General features: G+C 32.5%; 3 protein-coding genes across 5 annotated transcripts; 1 reads left to right on the top strand and 2 right to left on the bottom strand.

The window, feature by feature from the left end:
• Positions 1 to 706: 706 nt before the first annotated feature.
• On the bottom strand, positions 707 to 1,719 carry LOC105786751 (high-affinity nitrate transporter 3.2). The gene is made up of 2 exons (XM_012613236.2): positions 1,503 to 1,719; positions 707 to 1,423 (listed from the first exon to the last, which is right to left on the bottom strand). The coding sequence occupies exons 1-2, from the start codon at positions 1,702 to 1,704 to the stop codon at positions 942 to 944; spliced, it is 684 nt and encodes a 227-aa protein (XP_012468690.1). The 5' UTR covers positions 1,705 to 1,719; the 3' UTR covers positions 707 to 941.
• A 10,848-nt stretch (positions 1,720 to 12,567) lies between these two features.
• LOC105786760 (uncharacterized) lies at positions 12,568 to 14,183 on the bottom strand. 3 transcript variants are annotated; one of them, XM_012613244.2, is made up of 2 exons: positions 13,317 to 14,183; positions 12,568 to 12,888 (listed from the first exon to the last, which is right to left on the bottom strand). In XM_012613244.2, the coding sequence occupies exons 1-2, from the start codon at positions 14,113 to 14,115 to the stop codon at positions 12,815 to 12,817; spliced, it is 873 nt and encodes a 290-aa protein (XP_012468698.1). In that variant the 5' UTR covers positions 14,116 to 14,183; the 3' UTR covers positions 12,568 to 12,814. The 3 variants fall into 3 exon arrangements, with proteins under 3 accessions (XP_012468698.1, XP_012468702.1, XP_052489236.1); XM_012613248.2 differs by having other exon boundaries at positions 12,568 to 12,989; positions 13,317 to 14,182; XM_052633276.1 differs by having other exon boundaries at positions 12,568 to 12,912; positions 13,317 to 14,182.
• A 3,725-nt stretch (positions 14,184 to 17,908) lies between these two features.
• On the top strand, positions 17,909 to 22,987 carry LOC105786770 (50S ribosomal protein L19-1, chloroplastic). The gene is made up of 5 exons (XM_012613253.2): positions 17,909 to 18,215; positions 18,396 to 18,617; positions 18,711 to 18,797; positions 18,898 to 19,031; positions 22,640 to 22,987. Exons 1-5 carry the CDS (start codon positions 18,033 to 18,035, stop codon positions 22,737 to 22,739), a joined length of 726 nt encoding a protein of 241 aa, XP_012468707.1. The 5' UTR covers positions 17,909 to 18,032; the 3' UTR covers positions 22,740 to 22,987.
• Positions 22,988 to 23,253: the final 266 nt, after the last annotated feature.

Genomic DNA, 23,253 nt, shown 5'->3' with positions numbered 1-23,253 from the left:
TTTTGGGTTGGTAGTAATCCTAATTTCTGGTGTTGTAAGAAGCAAAGTGTGGTCTTAAGGTAATGTTAAGAAGTTGAGTATCTTAGCTTGGCAAACTCAATGTCTGATTCATTAATTGCTATTAGAGATTGGAGTCAAGGTTTCTGGAATGCTTACTGTTTGGTGTGATAATACATGTATAATATGGCAGCCAATCCAATACATCATGCCAGGATCAAGAGTGCCGAAATTGATATTCATTTTGTGAGAGAAAATGTTGTAGATGGAAAGCTTCAAGTTAACTTCATTCAATTTGAAGAGCAAATAGATGATGTACTTACTAAACCTATTACACCAGCTAAATTTGACAAGTTGAGAAATAAGCTTAGAGTAGTTGCATACACTGATGTGCAAAAGTTTAAGCAAGATGGGAATGTTACGGTATCAGCTATAAGTCACTAAGGTCGTTGAAGTATGGTATGGTAGCAGTTACTTGGTTAATCAGTCAATGATAGCAGCTACTAAATTTACAATTGTCTGTAAACTAGTATCAATAGCAGAAATGTATTCACATCTTCATTTCTTGAATTTTCTCAGTCTATAGTATTTTCCCTTTTGTTTCTTAGTTACCAAACAAACTAGTTCTTGTTCATCCATTTTTCAAAGAAATTCAACACATCCAGCTAATAATCACAAATTGTTTTTAGCAACAAGAAGAAAACACTAATAACAAAAAGACAATTTTCAACTTTAATATATAACAAGGAGATGATCATAGATAATCCCAACTCTTTTATTCACCCCATTCCCACTAAAACACAACCATTCAACTTAACACTTTATCTCCCATCATCTAGGATTAAAAACACAAAGAAAGTATATAAGACTTGCAAATCAAACCCATTACTATAAAAATCCTTTCAAAGGTTTAATTAGGGTTCTTAAAACCATAATATATCACACTACTGCTGAGATTTCCTTGCCTTCCTTTTCTCCATAAAGAAGAACCCCATCAACGACACAACGGAGAAAGCACTGAAACAAACCGACGCTATATCGAGCGAAACATGGCGGCCGGTGATGGCTTGGATTTCAAACAGATTGGTTTTCTTCTCGGCGTCCGTGTTTTGACCGTACGCCACCTCTTGGTCGTCGGAGTCCAAAGCGTAGGCTCGGATAAAGAACGTCGCCGTCGGCACGTCTCTTTCGATGGTCCATTCAAGGGTTTCGTTGACGTTGATGTAGGGTTTCTTGACTATCTTGAACTGGCATGTCTTGTCTTTGTTAAGATGGTCCTCGGTTTTCCGCCATGCACGGTCGACTTGGCTGATGGGTGCATAGCAAAGCTGGACCTTGATGGTCTTATAAGACGAGTCGGTCCCGGCCGGGAAACTCTGGTTCAATCCCCATCTCACTGTGATCTTGTCTTCCCCGGCTTTCAAAACTGCATGAATCATGATCTTTTTCTTATAAATAATGCAATGAAATTATGTAACAAGGATGGTTTTGAGATGATCACTTACGTCCTTGTCTATGAGAAGCAGTAACAACAAGTGTTCTTTGAAGGGATGAGAATGAGATCGCCCCATAGCATGTCTCTGCAAAACAAGAGAAAATAAGAATTGAAGCCAAAACAAGAACTCGAGCCGCCATTGAAGAAGACTTTTGAGGAGTTATGAGTTCCTCAATTGAACTGGTGATCAACCAAGTTGAAATTCGAGACATTTATATAGACAAAATAGTGGGGATTTGATTTTTTTTTCCTCCTCCATGAAAAAAAAAAGTCAAAATGGCCCAAAGTATCTGCTTGGCCACCTTCTTACGAATTTGAAGAGAGATTCTAACTCTTTTCCACCAATAATTTAATCAAAATGATGTCCCTTTAACATGGTAAAGAGGTGAGGTTTCAAAGTATTTGTGGTGTGTTTTTAAAGTTAGAAATACAAGTGAATCCCAATTACAAATAGTTTCTTCCTTTTTTTTTTTTTAAATTTAAAAATTATAATTTAATCTCATAGTTTTTATTAAAATTTGTCAATTTTGAGATGGCCTGATAATTAATGATATTTATCGTTTCAAGTGTGACCTAGGTACGAGTCGCACTAGTGGAGATTGTTGTTTGAGTTTTACTCTGTTATTATAATTCACTAAAAAAAATGTCAACTTATCATGTCAATAGCATATCATGTCATATGTGAATAATCTGATCAAAATTTTAAATTAATTAATTTTGACCAAAAATATTTATTATTTTAAAGATTAAATTGAATTTTTGAAATGAAAAAAAATAGGAACACTTGATTTTTAATTTTTTTAAGTAGAGAAATTAAATGGGATGTTAAGGGTTTGTCCCCAAATGTTTAGGAAAGTCCAAAATGAGCAACAAATTTTCTAAGGCTGAGGAGAATTGAAAAGAAGTGAAGACATTCACCAAGTTGGCGTAATTGTTACAACACCAACAAATTTTATATTGAAATATATATATTTTTATTTTATTAAAATTTTAAAGAAAATAAAAATTGTGGAGATGGCTTAATGATAATTAAAATAGACGTAATTCTTTTTTTTCTTTTAATTTTAGATTAATTATATTGATATGTTTTTAAGCTTGTTATTACAAGTAGTTCCGTACGGTGGACAAAAACAAAACGTCAGACTTTAATTAATTTAATTAATATTTTTTATTATTGTTATTAAGGCTTTGCATGTGATGGGATTCTATGGTTGAAACTTGAAATATGAATAAATTACAAAAGGGTTCTTATCTACTAAAATTTAAGAACATGAAATGATCAAGGTTAAATAAATTTAATTTTTCTTGTATTTTTATATATGTTTTACTGTTTATGTTTAGGTTTGTGATTGTCTTTTTCAACAATGTTATTTCCAATGTTTGAATTTGTGTCTCGCATTGAGAGTACAATGCGCCTTACCATTATATCAAACACTTGTTGATTAAAAAATCTGATATTAAAGATCGAATATAAAAAATAATAAGTATGGTTAATAATTAAAGTTAATTGCACCAGATATCTCCAAATTATGACTCTTATTTTAAATTGGTCTCTAAAGTTCAAAACATTCTAACTACACTCTCGAATTATCAATGTCATATTAATCATGTCCTTTTGTTATTAAAATCGTTAAATGACATATCAAACCTTATGTAGTTAAATTTAAAATGAAAATTTTAAGTAAATAAAACGTTGTCGCATAATTTTTAAAAGTAAAATTTAAAAAAAAAGAATAAACGATAAAGTTTCTATAAAAGCTTTGTAAACCTTAAAATTAAGATTTTAAAACATTTATTTTTATAATATTCATTTTAAATTATGTCACATAAGAGCTAACGTGTCTTTTAATAGTTAAATTACCGATTTTAGTAACGAAAAGACCTAATTGATATAACCTTGATAATTTAAGAATATAATTAAAATTTATAATTTAAGGATGAATTTAAAATGAAAGTTATAGTTTGAAAATATTTGATGTAAGATTAGAAAAAATGAGATCAATGAAAGAGATAAAAGGCAAGACCCTATACTTGGTTATGCTCCCGAAAATATGCATCTAATTTTAATGTTTAATATTTAAAATTTATTAATTAAAAATATTTAATTTTACCAAAATGGATTGATTTGTCATCTACTGCTAATTAATTTTTATTCAACCTATCAATGCCATCCTATTTCTTATTCAATGAAAACATCACTGTTGTGGTTACCAACTCAAGTTGAAATTTATTAATAGTAAATGAGGATCCAAGTTTTAGATAGTCAATGATCCAGCTTCATTCGATTTCTTTATCCTTATCTTCCTCCTAAATAATGTTCTAAAGATTCATGCTTACCTTTTATTTATTTTTAATAAGGGCAAGTTGTTTACCAATATAATACCTTATATATGTGTTAAAAGTTACAAATAATTTATAGTCAACTGTTTGTTGGATTGTGATAGAATAAAGATGCATACAGAGATGTTTATGCAATCTTATTTCTTCACATATGTAATACACTCAAAATGCACATCTTAATAAATAGATAAGTGCTACACTCTAATTACATAATTTATACAAGTCTCAAGTATAAATATAATTTTTGACTTGCTAACATACTAAGGGTGGGTTTGGATGGGCAATTGGGTGCGGTGCGATACGTTTAGCTTACTTTTTGTCTTACGCTACAGTATCTAATCACACCGCCACCGCTGTTTTTACACTAACCGCAGGTAAATGCACTGCCATCCAAACTCACCCTAAATCAAATACAATTAATCTCTCCATCAAAATAGTAGCTAGAGAAGCACATACAATATCTTATTAAAGTTCAAGATATTATTGAGATATCCAAGATAAGTCTTTAAGCCAATTCGATCTAATCTCCTTAATACAAAGGATCCAATTGCATGATCTGATCCAATCCAATCTTGAAATTATGTTGCATCATATGGGTTATTCTTCCAAGATGGGCTAGCCTACATCCAAAACATCAACAAAGATTACAACTCAAAGATTTTGTTTCAAAAGATTGTTAACTCTAAATATGACTAGTTGAAAGAGTTACATAATGCCAAACTCAATTGGAACTACTCGTGGCACTGCTCTCATCTTTGCCTCAACAATTCTCCCCTTTTTTTGTAATTTTTGAACAAAACTAATACAAGAGAGCAGCAAACATCAAAACAATAAATGGTCCCCCTTAATCATTCAAGCTTAACTAATAACATAACCAAACAAATCAATTATTAGTGTTTTGAAGGATAAATGCATTAAGAATCAAAATACTAGCTTTATATAATACTAAGCGGAAAGATAAGGTTCATACAAAATATATCCCCAGATCAAATAAAAGTTCACCAAAACAATTATCCAAAATAAAACATCAGCACCCAAGCTTTCTCTCATTCTTTTTGTTTAACAATTGTGCCAAATGTGCTACCGATTCCTTTTGGTCAAAAGACCATTCCTTAGATTCATAGCACAATCTCTAATATATTGTGCTAGTTTGATCTAAGCCTCATGTTGTGCAATTTATTTATCCTGAGCAGCTATCTTAGCATTTAAGTGCTAAAGCAACCTTTGATTAAAAGCTAATTAGGTACGAATAGTTCCCATTCTAGTGCCAACTACATTAGGCACTTCTTCATTAACAATAAAATCTTTTTCATATTGTGTGTCAAGGTTCCCTGCAATATATTTTTTCCCCTTGAGCCACTTGTAAGAGTACTTTAACTCAAGTGACTCCCTCTCATAACATTCAGTAGAATTGACAATCTTGGAAGATGATTTCACTAAGATCAAACTATACCACTTCAACATTCTTCCTCAATATGATTGTCATCCTCCTAGTTATTGTATTCTTTTGGCTATTATGAATCTTTTTCCTTGAGGTAATAACAAACAATGTAGCATATGTAGGTCCCAATATTGAGACTTGGAGCTCTTGCTTCTGTGGCCAAGTAGGGTGCATACCATTTGTGATGGTATTGATAGTTGAATCGAATGATTCATCTAACTCAATATCTGCAACATAATGATGATTCCATAATTTTTGAATTTGTGTTGGTCCAAAATCATACCATTTTCCCCTTAAGAAAGCTTTATGGTATAACTCACTCTTAGGATTATTGATGTTCTTTACCAAATTAGCATAAAATTCCAAAACAATATTCTTTACATATGTTGAACAAAGCCGATAGTACCCAACAAATCACTCTTCTCCAAGAATGCATCAATCTCATGATAAAAGAAACTTTTCTTTTCAGTATTATTTTCTTCAATAAAGTTCTTATAAAAAGCTAAATACATGTTAGCACAGGCTATTGAAAGAAATGTTTGCTCCTACTTTTTCTTGAGAGATGTTTTTTCTTCCCTGGCTTTTACAACAATTTCTTAGAGCATTGAGGAAAAACCAACCTCCTTTAATCTTTTGTTCCTCTGCGTGAAAGATAGAGGAACATTTGGGCTTTTTGTTCGAATCAGGTTCTACAGAGGAATATGTTCCTTCAACCTCTCATCAATCTTTATTGCAGAAGAATCAAAGATTTCTTTCTCTTTGGAACTTCAGGAATCAATGGTGTTTTTCAATTTTCTTCTGTCTTCTTTCATTTATCATGGATCTCTTTGATTTTTGTTGTGGTGGTAAAATAAGTTCTTCCCTGTTAAGTAGTGGTAGCAATAGTTGTCATCGTAGTTATCACTAGGTAATCTTCATCTTCAATGGTAAGATCTATTAATACATAAGATTCTTTAACAAAAATATCATGAGAGGCAATAGAAGGGTTATCAATAACAATAACATTTGGTTCAACAATACTTGTTACAAATTCAACAAGATGGGTGTTTGAACTATCTTCTATCCTACCTTGATAAACAACTTCATTGGCTATAGAATTAGAAACAAGAGTTAAATTGATATTACTTTGATGAATAATAGCATCAATTAAGGATTCAATACAATCCTCACGTTATTGGATAGATGGGTTCTTGAGTAAGTGATTAATTTTAGTAATTGAGTGAACCACATTCTCAGAGGGTTGAACTACATTGGTGGTATGTTCAAGAACAACAACATGGTTGGAAACAACTTCTCCCTTTTCCTCAAGAACTTCCTAATCATTTAAATTTTTTATTTTCTCGAAATCCTTAAAGGAATCATAGAGTACAAGAGATGGAGATAACCCTTGTGACACTCTTTCAGGAGTAATGCCAAAAGAAGTGCCTACTACTTTTGTAGTTGAGATAGATTGCACAAAAACATTAGATTGAACATCTCCACTCTATAATCTCCCTTGAGTTGATATCTCAGTCCTAATAGATTGAGCTTCTTGTTAAGTTTTCACAAACTGTTCTTGAGAGGTGATTTTGACAAAAGCCATGGCAACGAAGAGAAGTTAAAGGGTTTTCTTAGAAAAAGCAAGAACTTGAAGGTGAGGATTATAGAAAATCTTAAGGTTTATTGCAATCTTAAGAGACTAAAAACTTGGTGATAAGTGGTAGATACCAATTGTAACACAAAAAGGATATTTAAACCCAAACCTCACTAGCCACTACTTTTAAAGACCTTCTCTCCAAGATTTGGAAAGTGAAAATCTCAAAATATTTACTCATAAAAAATAAGAGATTTCTTGCCAAAAAAATTAAAAAGAGTAACTAAAATTAATCAAAATGACATCAAATGTCTATGTTTGGATGGCACCAATCAATTGCCAAGTATCAAACTCGACATATGCCAATTAAATTTCTCAAAACTTCAAATCTAGTCAAGTTTAAAACTTTGGTGAATAGATCAACCAATTGGTTTTTTATAGGCACATACCTTAGTTCAATAGTGTCATTCTTAACCAATTCTCAAATGAAATGATGTTGAACATCCATTTACTTGGTCCTAGAGTACATCTAGAATTCTTTGATATATTGATGGCACTCAAATTGTTAAAGTAAATGGTGGCCACTGGTAATGCCACTCCAAAATCTTCCATCACCTGTTTCATCCAAATGAGTTAAACATAAGAAATTCCTACAACAATTTACCCTACCTAATTTGTTGACAAAGATATCGATACTTGTATCTTGTTGTACCAAGACACAAGATTTGTTTCCAAGTAAAAAAAACCCTCCAGAAGTGTTTTTTCGTTAATCTACATTGCTTACCCAACCAGCATCATTGTACCCAACAAAGCTCATTGCACTATCTTTTGAGAGCGGAATTCCCAAGTTTATCAGTCCATTGACATACCTGATTATTCTTTCAATTGCCTTGACATAAGATTCTTTGGGATTTGATTGGTACCTGACACAAACACCAACAATGAAAGATACATCTAGTATGCTTGTAGTCAAGTATAACAAGCTTCTAATTATACTCATATAAGTGGTCGAAGGATTTGACACTCTTCTTTTATCTTTTCACTTGGAGACATTGGATTTTTAGCAAGCTTCGCAAAATCAAACTTTTTTACTAGATTTCTAACATACTTCCCTTGAGAAAAAACAATACCATTGTCATGTTGCTTGATCAGGAAGCCAAGAAAGCATGACAATTCCCCACCATGCTCATCTTGAATTCACTCTACATCATCTTGACAAAATTGTCTTTAACATTAATTGAAGTGGCACAAAAGATTATATTATCAACATAAATCTGGGCAATTATAATTGTACCTTTATGTCTTTTGATGAATAAGGTCTTGTCCATAAAATCTCTTTAATGGCTTTGATTTAGAAGGCATTGGAAACTGCTTATACCATGCTCGAGGGCTTATTTTAGACCAATCAAGACTTTATTAAGTTTGAACAAATTATCAGCATGTTCATGATCCTTAAAACCCTTTGGTTGAGCCACATACACCTCCCCTCCTTTAAGATCCATTGAGAAAGACACTCTTGACATCCATTTGGTACAACTGATGTTGAGATAAGTGGTAATTGCTAACAACATCCTGATAGCTTCCAACCTAGCAATTAGAGCAAATGTTTCTTCAAAATCTATCTTTTCAATCTGTGTATAACCTTGGGCCATCAACATTGTTTTGTTTCGAGGAATGTACCCATTTTCATCAATTTTGTTCTTAAAGATCCACTTTGTGCCAATAATATTGCTATTTCAAGGTCTTGGTACAAACTGCCAAACTTCATTGTGATTAAACTGTGAGGTATAACATGCTAGTCTTACCTTGTCTATAATTTGGTATTGGCCTTTCTTTAGTTTTTACTCTATTATTGAGGTCTCTTATAACACCATCAACTAAGTGATTCTTTCTAACCCGAGATGAAGGTTGGAATTGCTCAGCATTGTTGATTTGATCATATCTTGATTAACATCATGAATTACAATTGGCTCTTGTACGACTTTCTTACTGTCAAGAGCAGTGGCCACTATACTTGACATTGCTTATGTCACTCATTCCTTTTCATATTCTGTAAGCATCTGAGTGGATTTGTCATTAACCATTGTATTGATAACCTTTTTTACTTTCTGAGTGCGCTTGTTGTAGACTCTGAAAGCCTTATTGTTGCTTAAGTGTCTTAAGGAAATTCCTTTGTCACTCTTTGTATCAAATTTTCCTTGAAGAACATGGTCTTTGAAAATGTAACTTGTGCTCTCAAATACATGAAAGTGCTTAACATTGGGATTTCTACCTCTCCACATCTCTTAAGGTGTAATACGAGGTTTTGGTTTAAGAAGAACTTTATTAATAACATAGACTATTATATTCATAGCCTCAACCTAAAACCTGTGTGCAACTCCTTCAAGCTATTTCTTTTAATAATGTGATTCTTCCATTTAACTACTTCATTTTGTTGTGGAGTCTTAAGTGCAAAGAATTCATGTCTTATTCCTTCCTTATCACGAAACTCAAAATACTTTTCATTCTCAAACTCCCAGCCATGGTTATTTCTAATTTTCATTATTGTGCCAATTATTTGCCACTTCTCATTCATAAATCTCTTGCATAATTTTTTGAATTCACCAAAAATGTTTGACTTTTTCTCTAAGAAATCTCATCTTGTTGGATGTGGTGCCCTAAGTGTAGTATTTCTGTTTATGTACACTTGTAATGGTCGTTCGTCTTTGTGATGAATGACTTGATTACTATTTGATAGTAATTGACTTTTCATGAAAGAAGATGTAATGGTTACCATGAGATAAAATAGGATAATATTGGGAGAACAAAATTATCCCAAAGAAATTAAATGTATCTTATAAGGGTAACACACTTATGACAATGTCATTAGACGAGCACTGATCGAGTTGTTTTCGTAATGGTATACCGTTGGGGAGAGCCCAGTCATAATACTATAGTGGAATGACTTCGTGACTAAATGAGTTTATAATTAATAGGTAAAAAGTTAGAACTTAATTATAAATCATTTAAGCCCTAATCGTATATGTCCAATCGGTCCCTCCGCTAGCTCGTTAAAACCAAAAATGAATTGCATGTTGAATCAAATGAATAAAAATTGATAGAAATGGTAAAAATGGATAAATGAAAAACATTTGGAAATGAATGTGGTTTTCTCCAAAATAAAAATGACTTGGAAATGAATTTATGGTTTTTCGAATTCAACGAAGTTCGAAAATGAAATTAAATCATTTGGTTATAGTGAATTTGTTGAATGTAGAAATATTAAATATATTTTCTCGTAGATTAATTTATGGTAAAGTTTTCATAATTTTAACGGAATTAGAATTGGGTTGAGAAAATTATTTAATTGGGAAACTAATTTATTTAAATTAATTTGATATGTTTATTTTGGAAAATAGAAAAAAACAAATATCGAGTTAATCGAATTATAAAGTACTGGGTTAATAGTCCAGGAAGTACTCGTAATTGGACCCAATATGAGAGAGGCCCAAAAGCCCCTCATGTTTAAATAGAGGGACGACAAACCCTAGTTTGTTTAATTAGGGTTGCCTCCCCACCTACTTCTAGTTAGACTAGAAGTTCGTTTTTCTATTGAAATAAACTTTTAAAATTCAACAAGAGTTTTACCTCTTCTTCTTATAAATAGATGGTACCAGTAGGACTAAACATACAACTTTGATATATTATTTTCTTTAAGTATTAATTCTATTTTCCAGAATAACAATTCTGTCGTTTCTATTGAGAGAGATTTTGCTTTCACTTTGAAAGTAAAAAAAAAAAAACCTATTTCTGGTTATGTGTTTGATTCGTATTGTTTGAGCTCACACTCTAATCAGTTCGTGATACGAGAATAGCAGAGAAGACTGTTCGGTTAAAAGCCAGGAACGATAAGGATTCGTCTAGCTGAAAACGCAGGTGCAATTTCAGTAAAGGGTTTATTGCTATAAATATCACAATTTGACTCAGTTTTCAAAATTTTTATTTTATATTGTGCAAGAAAATCGTTTTCAAACTGGATTTTTTCCAATATAATCAACATTCATTCACATATATATCCTCAAAAAATATGCATAAGATAAAAAAATGTCACTTTCTATAAATTTAACCAATCAATAGAGAAAGAGAGAAAATTTGGTAATCAATTTACACCATAAGACATAGCACAACTTGGCTCTGAAACCAATTGTTAGAAATTTTTTTTATAAAAATGATTTTGTTGCACACCGAAAATTTAAAAATTTTCATAAAATATGAACATTTGTTGTGTTGTCTATGACAATTAATTTTACCCAACTTAGTACCTTTGTTTCTAGACTAGTGAGACTTATAGGTTCTTGACTTTCAACTAAACAATTTTCTTTGCTATCCTTGAAACCTCGGATGCTAAGAGAGTGGGCACTTATCATGAACTAAACACAAAATAGAAACTTTAACTTTCTAATGAAAAAATTTACTTTCTTTATGGGAACCAAAACCAAAATTACTATCACAAGTACTCATGAAAAATAAAATTTATTTTGTAACTAAATAAATTTTCTTAAGTTTTGGAAGAGTGTCCATTTATGTTAGGTGTGTGTGTGTTGTAGTCATTTATAATCCTTATATATAGGGAAAAATCATAAGAGTTCTACTTCAACAAAAAGAGGAAAAATAATATTTTAATAGAAGACTCATTAGGTTGAGGAATACAAATTGAGGTTTCAACACATAGTGTGTCGTCCACCTCATGTTGTAATAGGCTTATTGGGCCTTTATCATGTATTGAGTTCAATTATATGTGCAGTCCAGTTTTAATTTTAATAACAAGCTCATATAATTATCTAACCCAATAATTAGTTTTCCATTTCAAAATATTATTCTATTCCATTAAATTATTTTATCAACCCCAATTCTACTTCCGTCAAACTTATGTCAAGTTTATTGTATTAGAATCTAAGTAAATAATTTAATCGTCTTGTTTATTAAAATTGCAATGACTAATTAATTTAATTCTTCACTTTAAACTCAAATATTTAATTATAATAAATTAGCTAATAATGTATTTAATGTGGATAGTAATACATGTAATTTATTTATTTTATCATTTTCGTTCATTTAATGTGAATTTGAGTATTGTCACTATAAAAGAAGAGAAAAAAGAGAGAGAATAATATAAATGAAAAATAAAATAATTAAAATTTTATTTTAACAGTTTGTATGATGTGGTAGTCTATTATTGGTCAAAACTATTTTTTTTAAAATTGTATAATTTAATTATTAATTTTGGATTAATACAAATAAAAACTAATTTGATAAACGAAAATTACTTATACATTGCCTGTGGAGTTTTTTACACTCCACAAGCTGATTGAGTTTGACAAGTGTATTATAGGGTGTAGTAATTTTTAAAAAAAATATATATTTAACTAAACGTAATACTTGTCACACCCTCAATCTGATTGTGAAGTCTAAAAAACTCCACAAGCTATGTATCAAATAATTTTCGTAAAGTTTTTTATACTCCACAAACAAGTTGAAAGTTTGACAAATATATCGTAGATTGTCATAAAAAATAAAAAATAATAAATTAAATATATAAATAAATGTAACATTTGTCGCACCTTCAACTAACTACATTCTTTAATCAATTCGAATCTAATTGATAAAATAACCTCGCTGCTAAATCAACATACATTTGATTAGTATTTGCAATGATTATACTCAGAAAATATAATACAAGAGTAACAAAAAAGTAGTAAATTTATGCAAGATAAACTGATTATCATCATCTTAAAATTTACATTCAACAGACATGATACACGAATTGCAAGGTCTAAAATGGCAAGATGAATCTAGATGTGAGAATAATGAAAAAAAAGAGTATGTGATGGTGATACAATCTGTCTTGTCCAATTCTAGCCACTTGTTTCAATCACAGCTGTAAATTCCCGACATCTCTCCCACACCCTTATCGACCCAATGTGCTTCCTCACCACTCCATGCTGGCCCATGTATAACATGAAGATTGAAATCCCCATTTGGTGACGATGACGATGATGGAACCTTTCATGTCGATATACATATTACCTTTCATGTTTTACAGTACCTATTTTAGTTTATAGTTATCTTTTGGAGAATCCTCTCTTTTAACGAAAGAAATCAACCTTCAAACAATAGAAATATTATTATGGAGATGTTTATATTCGATTTTAATCTCATGATTTTATCTCCCTATCAGACCAAAATACTAAAACAATTTTTTGATAGACCTAAAAGGCTTTCGCTTTGTACTCAGACATAAAATTCTGAAAATAAAATCAAGTATAAACATACTAACAACAATATCACTACTATTTGAGGCCCAAATCAACGTCCCCCAAAACTCAAAATTTCCCCTCAAACACTTTCGATAATATCATCTCAAACGTTAAAACTTAATACTCATTCGGTCTTCCAAGCATAAAGAAACAAGCAAAACTCAGATGACTCACCTGGATTCACCCTTTCCAATGAACCACAGCTTCCTTTCTGAGTCAACAATGGCGGAATAGGCTTGAATATAAACAAGGCATGCCTTAACCCAGGACAGAACAGCCAATCATGAACATCCCAATAAACTTCGACACTTGCTTTATCAACATGAAGGGATTCATTCCCTCTAAACTTCCATTGAAGATGCTTCACATGAAGGACCAAATGTTCATCAATCCTTATCTCCATTTCAGGCTCATCCTTGTTCTTATACTCAATTGATATCTCATGGAACTTACTTTTCTCATCAAATTTAATCCTCGTACAAAATTTCCTTTTCCCAAATACATGTTCTTTTCTCGAAACTAAAATGGGGTCAATAAGTGCAGGCCTGCAACCAGTTTTCCTATAAGCATCTTTCTTTAAATCCCCAACAAGTAATATAACTTCTTCGTTATAAACAACGGCAACGTAGTACTCAGAACTGGGTTCGGTTTCGCCATTGAATTTAGCTGCTTTAAGGTCCCAAAAGACATTAACAGCTTTATTACCATCGACGATGAAGTGTTTGGAGCCTTGTTTTCTCCCAAAATACCATGGTTTAAACTCAACTTTGCAGTTATATTGTTGAGTAGTCTCTCCTTCGGGACCTGAGATTGATACTGAAAGACCATTAAGCAACAGGTTCTTGCACCAAGTGATGGTGATCAAATGGCACTGGTCGGCGATCTTTGTACGAAAAACAGACATGAAAACACTCTGCCCAGACCTGGTTATTGTTGTTGGATAACAAGCAGGAATCCCAACAGGTTCTTGCATGGTTACTTGAAAGAAGCTGACAGTGGTGTTCTTGGCAGTGAATGAATGAATGAATGTGTGAGTGAGTGAAGAACAAAGCTTTTTTATATTGTTTTCCTCAGCTTTTTTATTTCTTGGATCTTTATTATTATTGGTTTTGTTTTGTTTTTAACTTTTTACTTTTTCTGAGTTCTTTTCATCTTACCGGGACAACTTCATTGAATCCTAGGTGGGTTTCTGTTTGTGCTAATTTTAAATACGTAACTCTCCTACTTTCCATGTATGGTGAAAAGTGAAGAAAACCCCAAAAATTTTCACCAGATTTGGTGTATAGATTTCTACGTTCCTGGTTAGAGTTTTCGAGGACATTCACCCTATCAACCCACACTCAATCTTATTAGATCTTATTCCTTTTCATCCATTTTACTTTGAAGTTTTTAATTTTCTTTTCGAAACTAAGATAATTATCATTGATAGAAGTGAAACATTGATTTTATGCATGGTAGGAATTTTTTTAGAAAGGTATCATAAAATATAACTCCGATTATATGATTAAGGAATGGGATAAATTACTACCATATATGAATTATTATTAAATATATGAGATATTATTTGTTTTAAATCGAACTACACATATATGTTAAAGTTTCAACTCACCAAATTGGTTTAATATTTATGAAAATATGCAAAATACAACTTGGAATAGTTAAATACAATTAGTCTGATTGAAATGTAAAGAGGGTTAATTAAAAGAGATAAACATGTATAAGTGTTGGGTGTAGTGATAATGTATATTGCATTTTCAAGAAAAGAATGGAGTTTAAATCTTGAAGATGTTATCGTTGGAAGGGGTACTATTTTCATCGTTGATCGTTATTGTGTTGATGTGATCGTCAATGATCGTTGAGTCAACTATCTTGATGCTGCCATGGCAATCCGCATTAACAAAATTGTTGATTGTTGACATCAAAAAAAAAAAAATTTTGAATCTAAAGATTTATTTGTCATTCTGAACATAAATTTTAAAATTATATAAAAAAATTACAACATTATAAATATTATTAACAAAAACAACAACAATAAGTTATTATTTCTATTTTATAAGGAAATTGCAATTTTTAAATAAGTTTTAAAGTTGTTGATGGTGGTTCTTTCTTATTATCTAATTTGCTAATTGGGTCTTCTTTTTCTCCTGTTATCTTTAATGTAGAATAAAAATACAATTCTTGTTAGAGTCAAACATATGTGAATAAAATAGAAAATGTGATGTATAAAGGTAAATTTGTTTAGCATAGACGGTCAAATGTATTATTTTTAATCATGTGGTAATTCGGATCTCATAATGGGTGTTTTAGATGGTTCTCCAATCCTAGCTCATTCCACTTTTCTAACTCTCTTAATAAAATCTTAGTGGTTCTCCAATCAAGAGTTTTTCTCTCATCATGACATTCACTATGGATGGGAGATGTCAAATAAAGGGTTGATCTTGGAAATACTTAAAACTTTAAGCTTTCAAAAAAATTTATAAATTCATTTTAAAGAGGTAAAATCAATTTTTGAAGTTTTGAAATCATTTAGAAATATTTCATGAATGATTAAAAGTGTCTAGGACGAAAAACAATGTAGGGGCACTACCTAAGAGGCTGGGTATTGAAACCTAGACCCCATGTTCCGACTAGCAGCATTTAGTTTTTTAATTATTGTCTTCCAAAAGCCTTTAGGACCAATTTCTCGCCCGTTGACTTGCAAAATTCTTATATATAAATTCAATGTTCTAAAACCTTGATGCAGGGGGCCAAAATCCAAGTATGGGATACCTCCATCACACACCAAAACACCTCCTAACAAAACAATCACATGGCACACTAAAGTTGATTTAAAAATCATACCATTTCAACCCAAATATCATCAATGCAGGTAATGGAGCACTTTAAAACCATATAACAACATTTAAAACGAGTTCATTACTGATCTAAATCATAGCTCAAAATCAATTAAGAGATTTGCATGCATACTTTTAATAAATTGTGAATCAACCAGAGCATAAACCCCCATACTTAAACATCATTATCATCTGTATCAATAACACCTAGAGTAAAATGAAACTAGTCTATATGCATACATATGATATATTCTCTAGTATATACCACTAAGATTGACTATACAAATAAGCAAATTTCATACTCTTTAAGCCTTGCCAGCAATAATATGATTTCAAAAAGGGTAGTTAATTGCACAAACACTCTTCAAAAAAATCTATGCACAAATAAACAACAGCCTGTTAAGCTTAAAAGCTTAACAAGAACTCATGAAAATTGACCTCCTTACCTTTTTTTCCAAAGATGAAGTTCATGATTAAGGAATTAGTAATTAAAGCGCATTACCATACTAAATCATGATTTCATATTCAAGATTAACCACAAACGAGATCTATCAATTAAACATCATGGCATATTTAAAGCATTTGAGAAGTTAGATCACTAATATATAGCACATTTAAATTCTTACTCAATGCTCAACCAATAAGTACATTAACTCACATTTAAATTCTAACCTCTTGATAATCTTAGTAAAATACGATTTGGACACTTGGGATAACAAACCTCACTCCTCACATATTGCATCCAACCCTACACCATACACATACACGTAAAAAAGGGGTCCATATACACACATGTGTTACGCCTAAAATGCATCTCATCACATTTTCATTCCAAGGTGCACAATCTAATATCTATTTGCATACCAATTATATCCTAATTATTTTTCCAAAATTTTAAATGTGAGATTTTTATTCCAATTCTTATATCTTCGTAAAGATGCACAATAAGTTTATATAACACATAAACATTATTCACATGTACAATTCTCCATAATCTCACAAAATCCACATTCCACATTACTAATAACATTGTTGAGGTAATGAGTTGAGAGTTGCTAAGTGGCACTCAGCAATGCCAACTGCGGACTACCATTGAGGTGGTTAAAAATTTGCATTATTTGGTTTGACAATTTAATGAAGAAAATTTTTGGACCTAATTATGTGTTGTTATATTGAAGATAATTCGGTCCATCTATGGAAACCAATCATCGATATTTGAAGTTTGGATTGGATTCGTGTGAATAAATTAAGTCCTTGGAATGTGGATGTGTGATTGAGATATTAATGCTGTTGATTTTGAAGAGCATATCTTTATAAAAAAATTATATAAAGTTTCAGAAGATGATGTGGTACAATATCAAAGTGTCAGATTTAGTGTTTTATTAACTAGATCAGTTTTGAACAGGTTAAACCACCAGTTTTTAATTCAACCGGTTCGATCTTCGAACCAACTATAATTAAATAAATAATTAAAATTCATAAAATCTAAAGACATTAAAATAAAAAACCATTAAATTGGTTAAATCTTGATTTTTTGTCCCGCTTTTTTTTTTACCAATTTGAAACCGTTTTCAAGTCAATTGATTCAATCCTTTTGTTTAGACAATTTATCAATCAATTTAGATCCGCCTGATCTAGTCTTGTTCCAATAACACTGGTCACATTATTAAATCTTGACAAAATCCAAGTTCAAAGATAAAATGAATCTAATTTTTAAGTTCTCAAAGTGGATAAAAAAAATAGGTACCAAAGTAGACTTAATTGCCAAATCTAGAGCTAAAAATTATATTATCCCAAAAATCAATTGTGCATTTAATGAGATGGGCTGGGCTGAGCTTGGCATTCATAGTTAAAGTACTTGGATCAATGCAGTAATTCCTCAATCAAACTAGGGGTAATTTTGTCATAACAATTATCGATCATTAGACCCCAGTCCGCTCTAGGGAGGGTTTTGAGTTTCGGGGATCGTTGATTTTGCAGGAATTTCGTACTTATTATTTTTTCCATCATTTTCTCGCGTTTTCTCAGCAACCAAACGGGGGTGAGGGGAGCAATAATGCTGTCGTTCATTAGTGGGAGTATCCGCTTGGGTCAAAGACAAGGTTTCTGCAGATGGAACAGTGCACATTTCAAAGCCTCTACCAGAGCTTTTCTGCCTACTCAAAGTAGCAACAGCCTAATCCATGGAACCAACGATTCAATCAAATCTTCCGAGAATAATCTCCTGCAACTTCTAGGAGTATGGGTTATTTTTCTTTGCTTTAATTTTTTTGGGGTTATTTTTCTTGCCTCAAAAGTATATAATTTGATTGTTAAAATGTTGCTAGTCACTTTGTTTCTAATGTTCCTTATAACTTTAATTTTGAGGTAAATTTGGGGGTTTTTTTTATTATTAAAGCTTGCAAATTGTTTTAAGCAGACAAGATTTGGATCCCAAACAAAAGAATTGATGTTTCCCAGCAGCTCTGGTGGATGTTTGATTCCAAGTTTGTCTCCATTGGCTGCAATGATGTCTTCATCTTCAAGCAGATATATGACAACAGCTGCCTCACCTACAATGGATTCTTCTGAATCTGTCACTGATGTGCCTACTCGAATTAAATTTAAGAGGCTTGATAAAACTGCCAGGCACATAATGCAGGAAAGTTTCTTTCTCTAATGTTCTTGTTCTTTTTTATTATTATTATTTGAATTTCAGACCGGCTAAATGCTAGTATGGTTTATGTACTTGCAGATTGTGGATAAGGAAGCAGTGGAGGAAGTAAAGGGGCAAAGGGAGATACCTGAAATAAAGCCCGGCTACATTGTGCAACTCAAAGTGGTATGATATGTTTCTTAGATTGGAGGTGTTATTATTACATATGATTGTTAATATGTTTTTGAGCAGATTAAGGTAATTGATGTGCTGTTGGTGAGAGCAGGAAGTACCTGAAAACAAGCGACGTGTTTCAACCATAAAAGGTATCGTTATAGCTAGACGTAATGCTGGCCTGAATACTACGTTCCGGATAAGGAGAATGGTTGCCGGAGTTGGGGTTGAATCTCTCTTCCCACTGTAAGTATCATTCATGTTTATGTTCTCCTAATTCTATTAGGCTTCAAAAGCTTGTTGTTTGTTACTTGACGTTGATGTATCAGCTTAGAAAGAAAACATGTTAATGTTTTGTTGGATTACCTGTAAGCAAAATGCAATGAAGTTGCACCGATGTTTATGTAATAACTTTGAGGTTGACTATATCGATGAAATACTTAGCATTGAGAAATATGGTTATGTATTATGCAGAAGTTATTACTAGAATCTCTATCGTGTAAATTAGGTTTGCTTTGAAACAAAGGTTTCCACAAGATATGTTATTGAAGATACGGGAAAGGAATATCTGTACTTTAGTATATATGTTATTAAAGATATGGGAATTTGGGAAAAGCATATCTATCACATAACTCACTATAAAAGTGTTTGCTTCAATGTGTTTCCAAGAGCTCTGCTCTTGTATGATTTCATTGCTGCTAGAGGTGTATCACAAAGTGTGAATAATGAAGGTTTCTGGTAGTTCATGCTGATATTCAATTTCCTCAAGTTTTATTTACATAGTTATTTTAAGCATGAGTGTGTTATAGGCTAAACCTGTGTTAGGAAAGGTCATTGATTTTGATTTTTAATTAAGGCTTAGGTTGTGCTTTTATTTTTGTTCAAGGTTCAAACCTAGGGTTTTCTTTTTTCTGTTGTGCTTTTATTTCAGTTGATTTATTTATTTTCTAGAATAAGGTTCCTATTTATCTAATAAGACTAGTCCTTAGGACATATTAAACCTAAGCAGAATTTCTATAAAAACCCTAAAGAGATTTTGGTCTCTCTCTAACGAGTCCTAAGGTTTTAGTCTCCCTTTGAAGAGTTAAACTATCAATCACAATAAATTGTTACAGGAATTGAGATAAAGGGAGGACAATTGACTTTAACTTTCCCATCGATCACGCTGTGACTCAATCTTGTTTGTGTATTCATAACAATTTGGTACCAAAGCCTATCACAATAGGCAATGATGTACTATCATAACAATTTGGTACCAAAGCCTACCACAAGTGGCAACGATGTACTATGTTGTTACAAGAAGAGCAAGCTATGTCAGAATCCCTGATGAAGCTAGGTTTACCAAGCTAAAAGGCTGTGTAGACAACCACCTTCAGCAAATGACTCTACAATTCTAGGAACAGATGAAAACTCTCTTCCACTAACAAATCAGAACCCTAATTTATTATTTGGGTAAAGCAATAATTGGGGATGGTAGTGCAAGTAGTATTGCAACTGGACTAGACCAAGCGCCTTTCCCACTGGCTGTTGGAGGAGGCATGGTGCCGCCACTGCAAGGTGGTGTCATTTCACCAATTGGGGGAGCTGTTTCTAGGTATTCAAAATTGGATTTCTCTACTTTTGATGGGTCGAGTCCTTTGATCTAGTTGCGTGGGTGCAAACAATTTTTTGAATATCAACAGACTAATGAGACAGGCAAGGTAAGTTTGGCAGCCTTCCACATGTTGGGGGAGAGAGAACTTCGGTGTTATTAGATTACACTGGAGGGGCATGTGATGAACTGGCTAGAATTTTGTAATTACTGCTCCTTTCGTTTAGGTCCTCCGGTAGGCAGCAACCCTTTAGGAGATTTGGTTAGTTTGAAACAAACAAGAACAGTGGAATTTTATTTGCGACAATTCCAAGAGAAGCTAGCACGAGCTAGCTAGTACATTCAGGTAGACCAACATGTTGGGTTATTCATGGCAGGATGATGCCATTCAATTGGATGTTCAAACGCACAAGCCTCTTGCTTTAGACATGGCTATGAGTCTCGCTAGAGCTTTTCAGTGGAAGCAACAAATGCTACATGTCAGAAATAACTGCAGAGGAACTTGGCAAGGTAATGAGGGTGACAATCAATTAGGGGGAACTATTTGAGCGAACTTTGTAAGTTCATCTACCACTTTTATAATCAATGGAAGAAATGACAGAGAGAAAGACAAATGGCCTGTGTTGTAATTGCGATGAACCATATACATTTAGGCATCAATGTTAGAAGTTCTTTTGGCCAGAAATCATAATTTCAAGCTTGAGGACTAGTTCTTTTTGCTGGAGGTTGGTAATGTTATGGGCCAAACCTACGTTGTTAATTTGGATTCTTTAGTTAAGGCTCAATTGTGCTTTTACTCTTTTTTTCCCCTTAGGTTCTTTTACTCTACTTTTATTTCAGTAGTTCTATTTCCTTTTTAGAATAGGGTCTTAGTTATGTGATAAGTCCAGTCCTTATTTAAAAGGACATATGGAATAATAAAACCTAGGCAGAACTTTTATCAAAAACCCTAAAGAGATTTCAGTCACTCTCTAACAAGTTCCAAGGTTTCAATTTCCCTTTGATGAACTGAGTTGTTACAGGAACCGAGGTAAAGGGAAGACAATTGAATTTGACTTTACCATCAATCGTGTTGTGACTCGATCTAGTTCTTGTATTCATAACTGAGTGTATCTAATCTAATACTCCCAATAGTTGTTTCTGTAAACCAGCTTTCATATAGGAGTTTTTGTTATTCAACTTTATCAGTCCTAAGAGATTCTATAATAAATATGGACATGCACAATGCCTCTTATCCAAACTAGAAACAAGCACCCCTAATGAATGGTTTAATTTTAACTGCATCCTTTCATCCTCCAATTCAGATTTAGGTTCAGCCATGAGAATCATTTCTGTTTTACGACCAAATAAAATAGCCTGTTTATTTTCGTTCTTTCTGGCATGCTTGTTTTATCACAATTGCTAACCAAGAATTCTAGGTGATTTTTGTGATTTCTCATAATATCCTTGGTATGTGCCTTACCCTGCTTCAATGGAACCACATCAGATGTTCATCCTGCCAAAGCTCACCACCTCACCAATAACAGGAACCTTGGCATGGACCATCTGCCATTTGTGAAGTACGCTAACCCATCGTTATACATACTAGGAGAACCTTGTGAAACAGCGTGACTTAAGAGCCAAAGCTCACCACCTCACCAATAACAGGAACCTTGGCATGGACCATCTGCCATTTGTGAAGTACGCTGACCCATCATTATACATACTAGGAGAACCTTGTGAAACAGCGTGACTTAAGAGCCAAAATCCTAACACACGTGTAGGCTAGACCACGTGATCCAGCTCTCAAGTACTGGTAGGACACCTGTCCTATGAATATCTATATATTCGTTAGGAGAAAGGGACAAACACTCCTTCTAGGCTCTCTGGACTTCTAATCCTGTGCGAACCTCCCTCCACTCCAACTCTTCCTTCTTCCCAAGCCTTACTTAGTATCAACAATCCTAAATCCTTATACCTTGTGCGTTCTTTCCATTTCAAATGACTGACAAGTGATTTGCTATGGAAAGAAGTTCGAAAACATTCTTTTAGTTCCAATGATCTATATTACTTGGACTTAGATTTGAGTGTTGTATATAGGTATGTGTCCAAACACGAATATGTTTTTTTCTAAGATTTCTCATGTATTTAGAGAATCTTTGGAGGGTTACATCAACAACCCTGTATGGGTATTTCAAAAAAAAAAAGTCCGAGTAGCATAGCTTATGATTATCTTATAAATTTGCTTACACTTTGGCTAATTAAGATTTGTAATGGATGACAGGTATTCCCCTAACATAAAGGAGATAAAGGTGCTGGACAAGAAAAAAGTGAGAAGAGCCAAGCTTTACTATCTCAGGAACAAGATGAATGCTCTTAGATAATCTTTAAATAAGAAATCAAACATGGCTTCAAATTGAATTTTTGGCTGAGAAATCGCTCTAATTATCTTGTTTTCTTCTAATATTTTGTCTTTTTTTTTAGTTCTATTAAACAAAAACTCTGAATCTATCCTTGTTGCAGCTGAAAACATAGCAAGCTCAAGCTGGTAAAGCATACATTTATGCTTATAACTATGAACTCTTCTTGGTCTGCGTTTTATTCTTTTGATAACAAGGGTGTTAAAAAGAAATGTGGTTCTGTGAGTGTTGGATATGAATATGGTTTTCTTTCTTTCTTTCTTTTTTTTGTTTTGTTTTCTCATATATATGAGGGTCTTTAGAAGTTTTATTATACCCTTGTCTTAATATGCTTTGGATACAGGTGTCATAAATGAATATTTTTAGAAAAATATGAATTGATAATAATAATAACGAATAATTAATGTAAGCATGTGTCGTTGCTTGACTAGTTGAAAAGTTACTAATATATAGAGCATGCATGCATCTTAATAACATG

The sequence above is a fragment of the Gossypium raimondii genome, chromosome 7, assembly GCF_025698545.1.
Source record: "Gossypium raimondii isolate GPD5lz chromosome 7, ASM2569854v1, whole genome shotgun sequence".
Classification (NCBI taxonomy): domain Eukaryota; kingdom Viridiplantae; phylum Streptophyta; class Magnoliopsida; order Malvales; family Malvaceae; genus Gossypium; species Gossypium raimondii.
Note: the sequence above shows the minus strand (reverse complement) of the source record. Positions and strands in the feature narration are given on the sequence as shown.

Coding starts and splice junctions, on each gene's coding strand:
- LOC105786751 (XM_012613236.2), bottom strand. CDS start 1,704: ATGTCTCGAATTTCAACTTGGTTGATCACCAGTTCAATTGAGGAACTC. Junction 1,424..1,502: donor TGCTTCTCATAGACAAGGAC/GTAAGTGATCAT, acceptor TGATTCATGCAG/TTTTGAAAGCCGGGGAAGAC.
- LOC105786760 (XM_052633276.1), bottom strand. CDS start 14,115: ATGCAAGAACCTGTTGGGATTCCTGCTTGTTATCCAACAACAATAACC. Junction 12,913..13,316: donor ATTGGAAAGGGTGAATCCAG/GTGAGTCATCTG, acceptor AAAACATGAAAG/GTAATATGTATATCGACATG.
- LOC105786770 (XM_012613253.2), top strand. CDS start 18,033: ATGCTGTCGTTCATTAGTGGGAGTATCCGCTTGGGTCAAAGACAAGGT. Junction 18,618..18,710: donor CTGCCAGGCACATAATGCAG/GAAAGTTTCTTT, acceptor ATGTACTTGCAG/ATTGTGGATAAGGAAGCAGT. Junction 18,798..18,897: donor ACATTGTGCAACTCAAAGTG/GTATGATATGTT, acceptor TGGTGAGAGCAG/GAAGTACCTGAAAACAAGCG.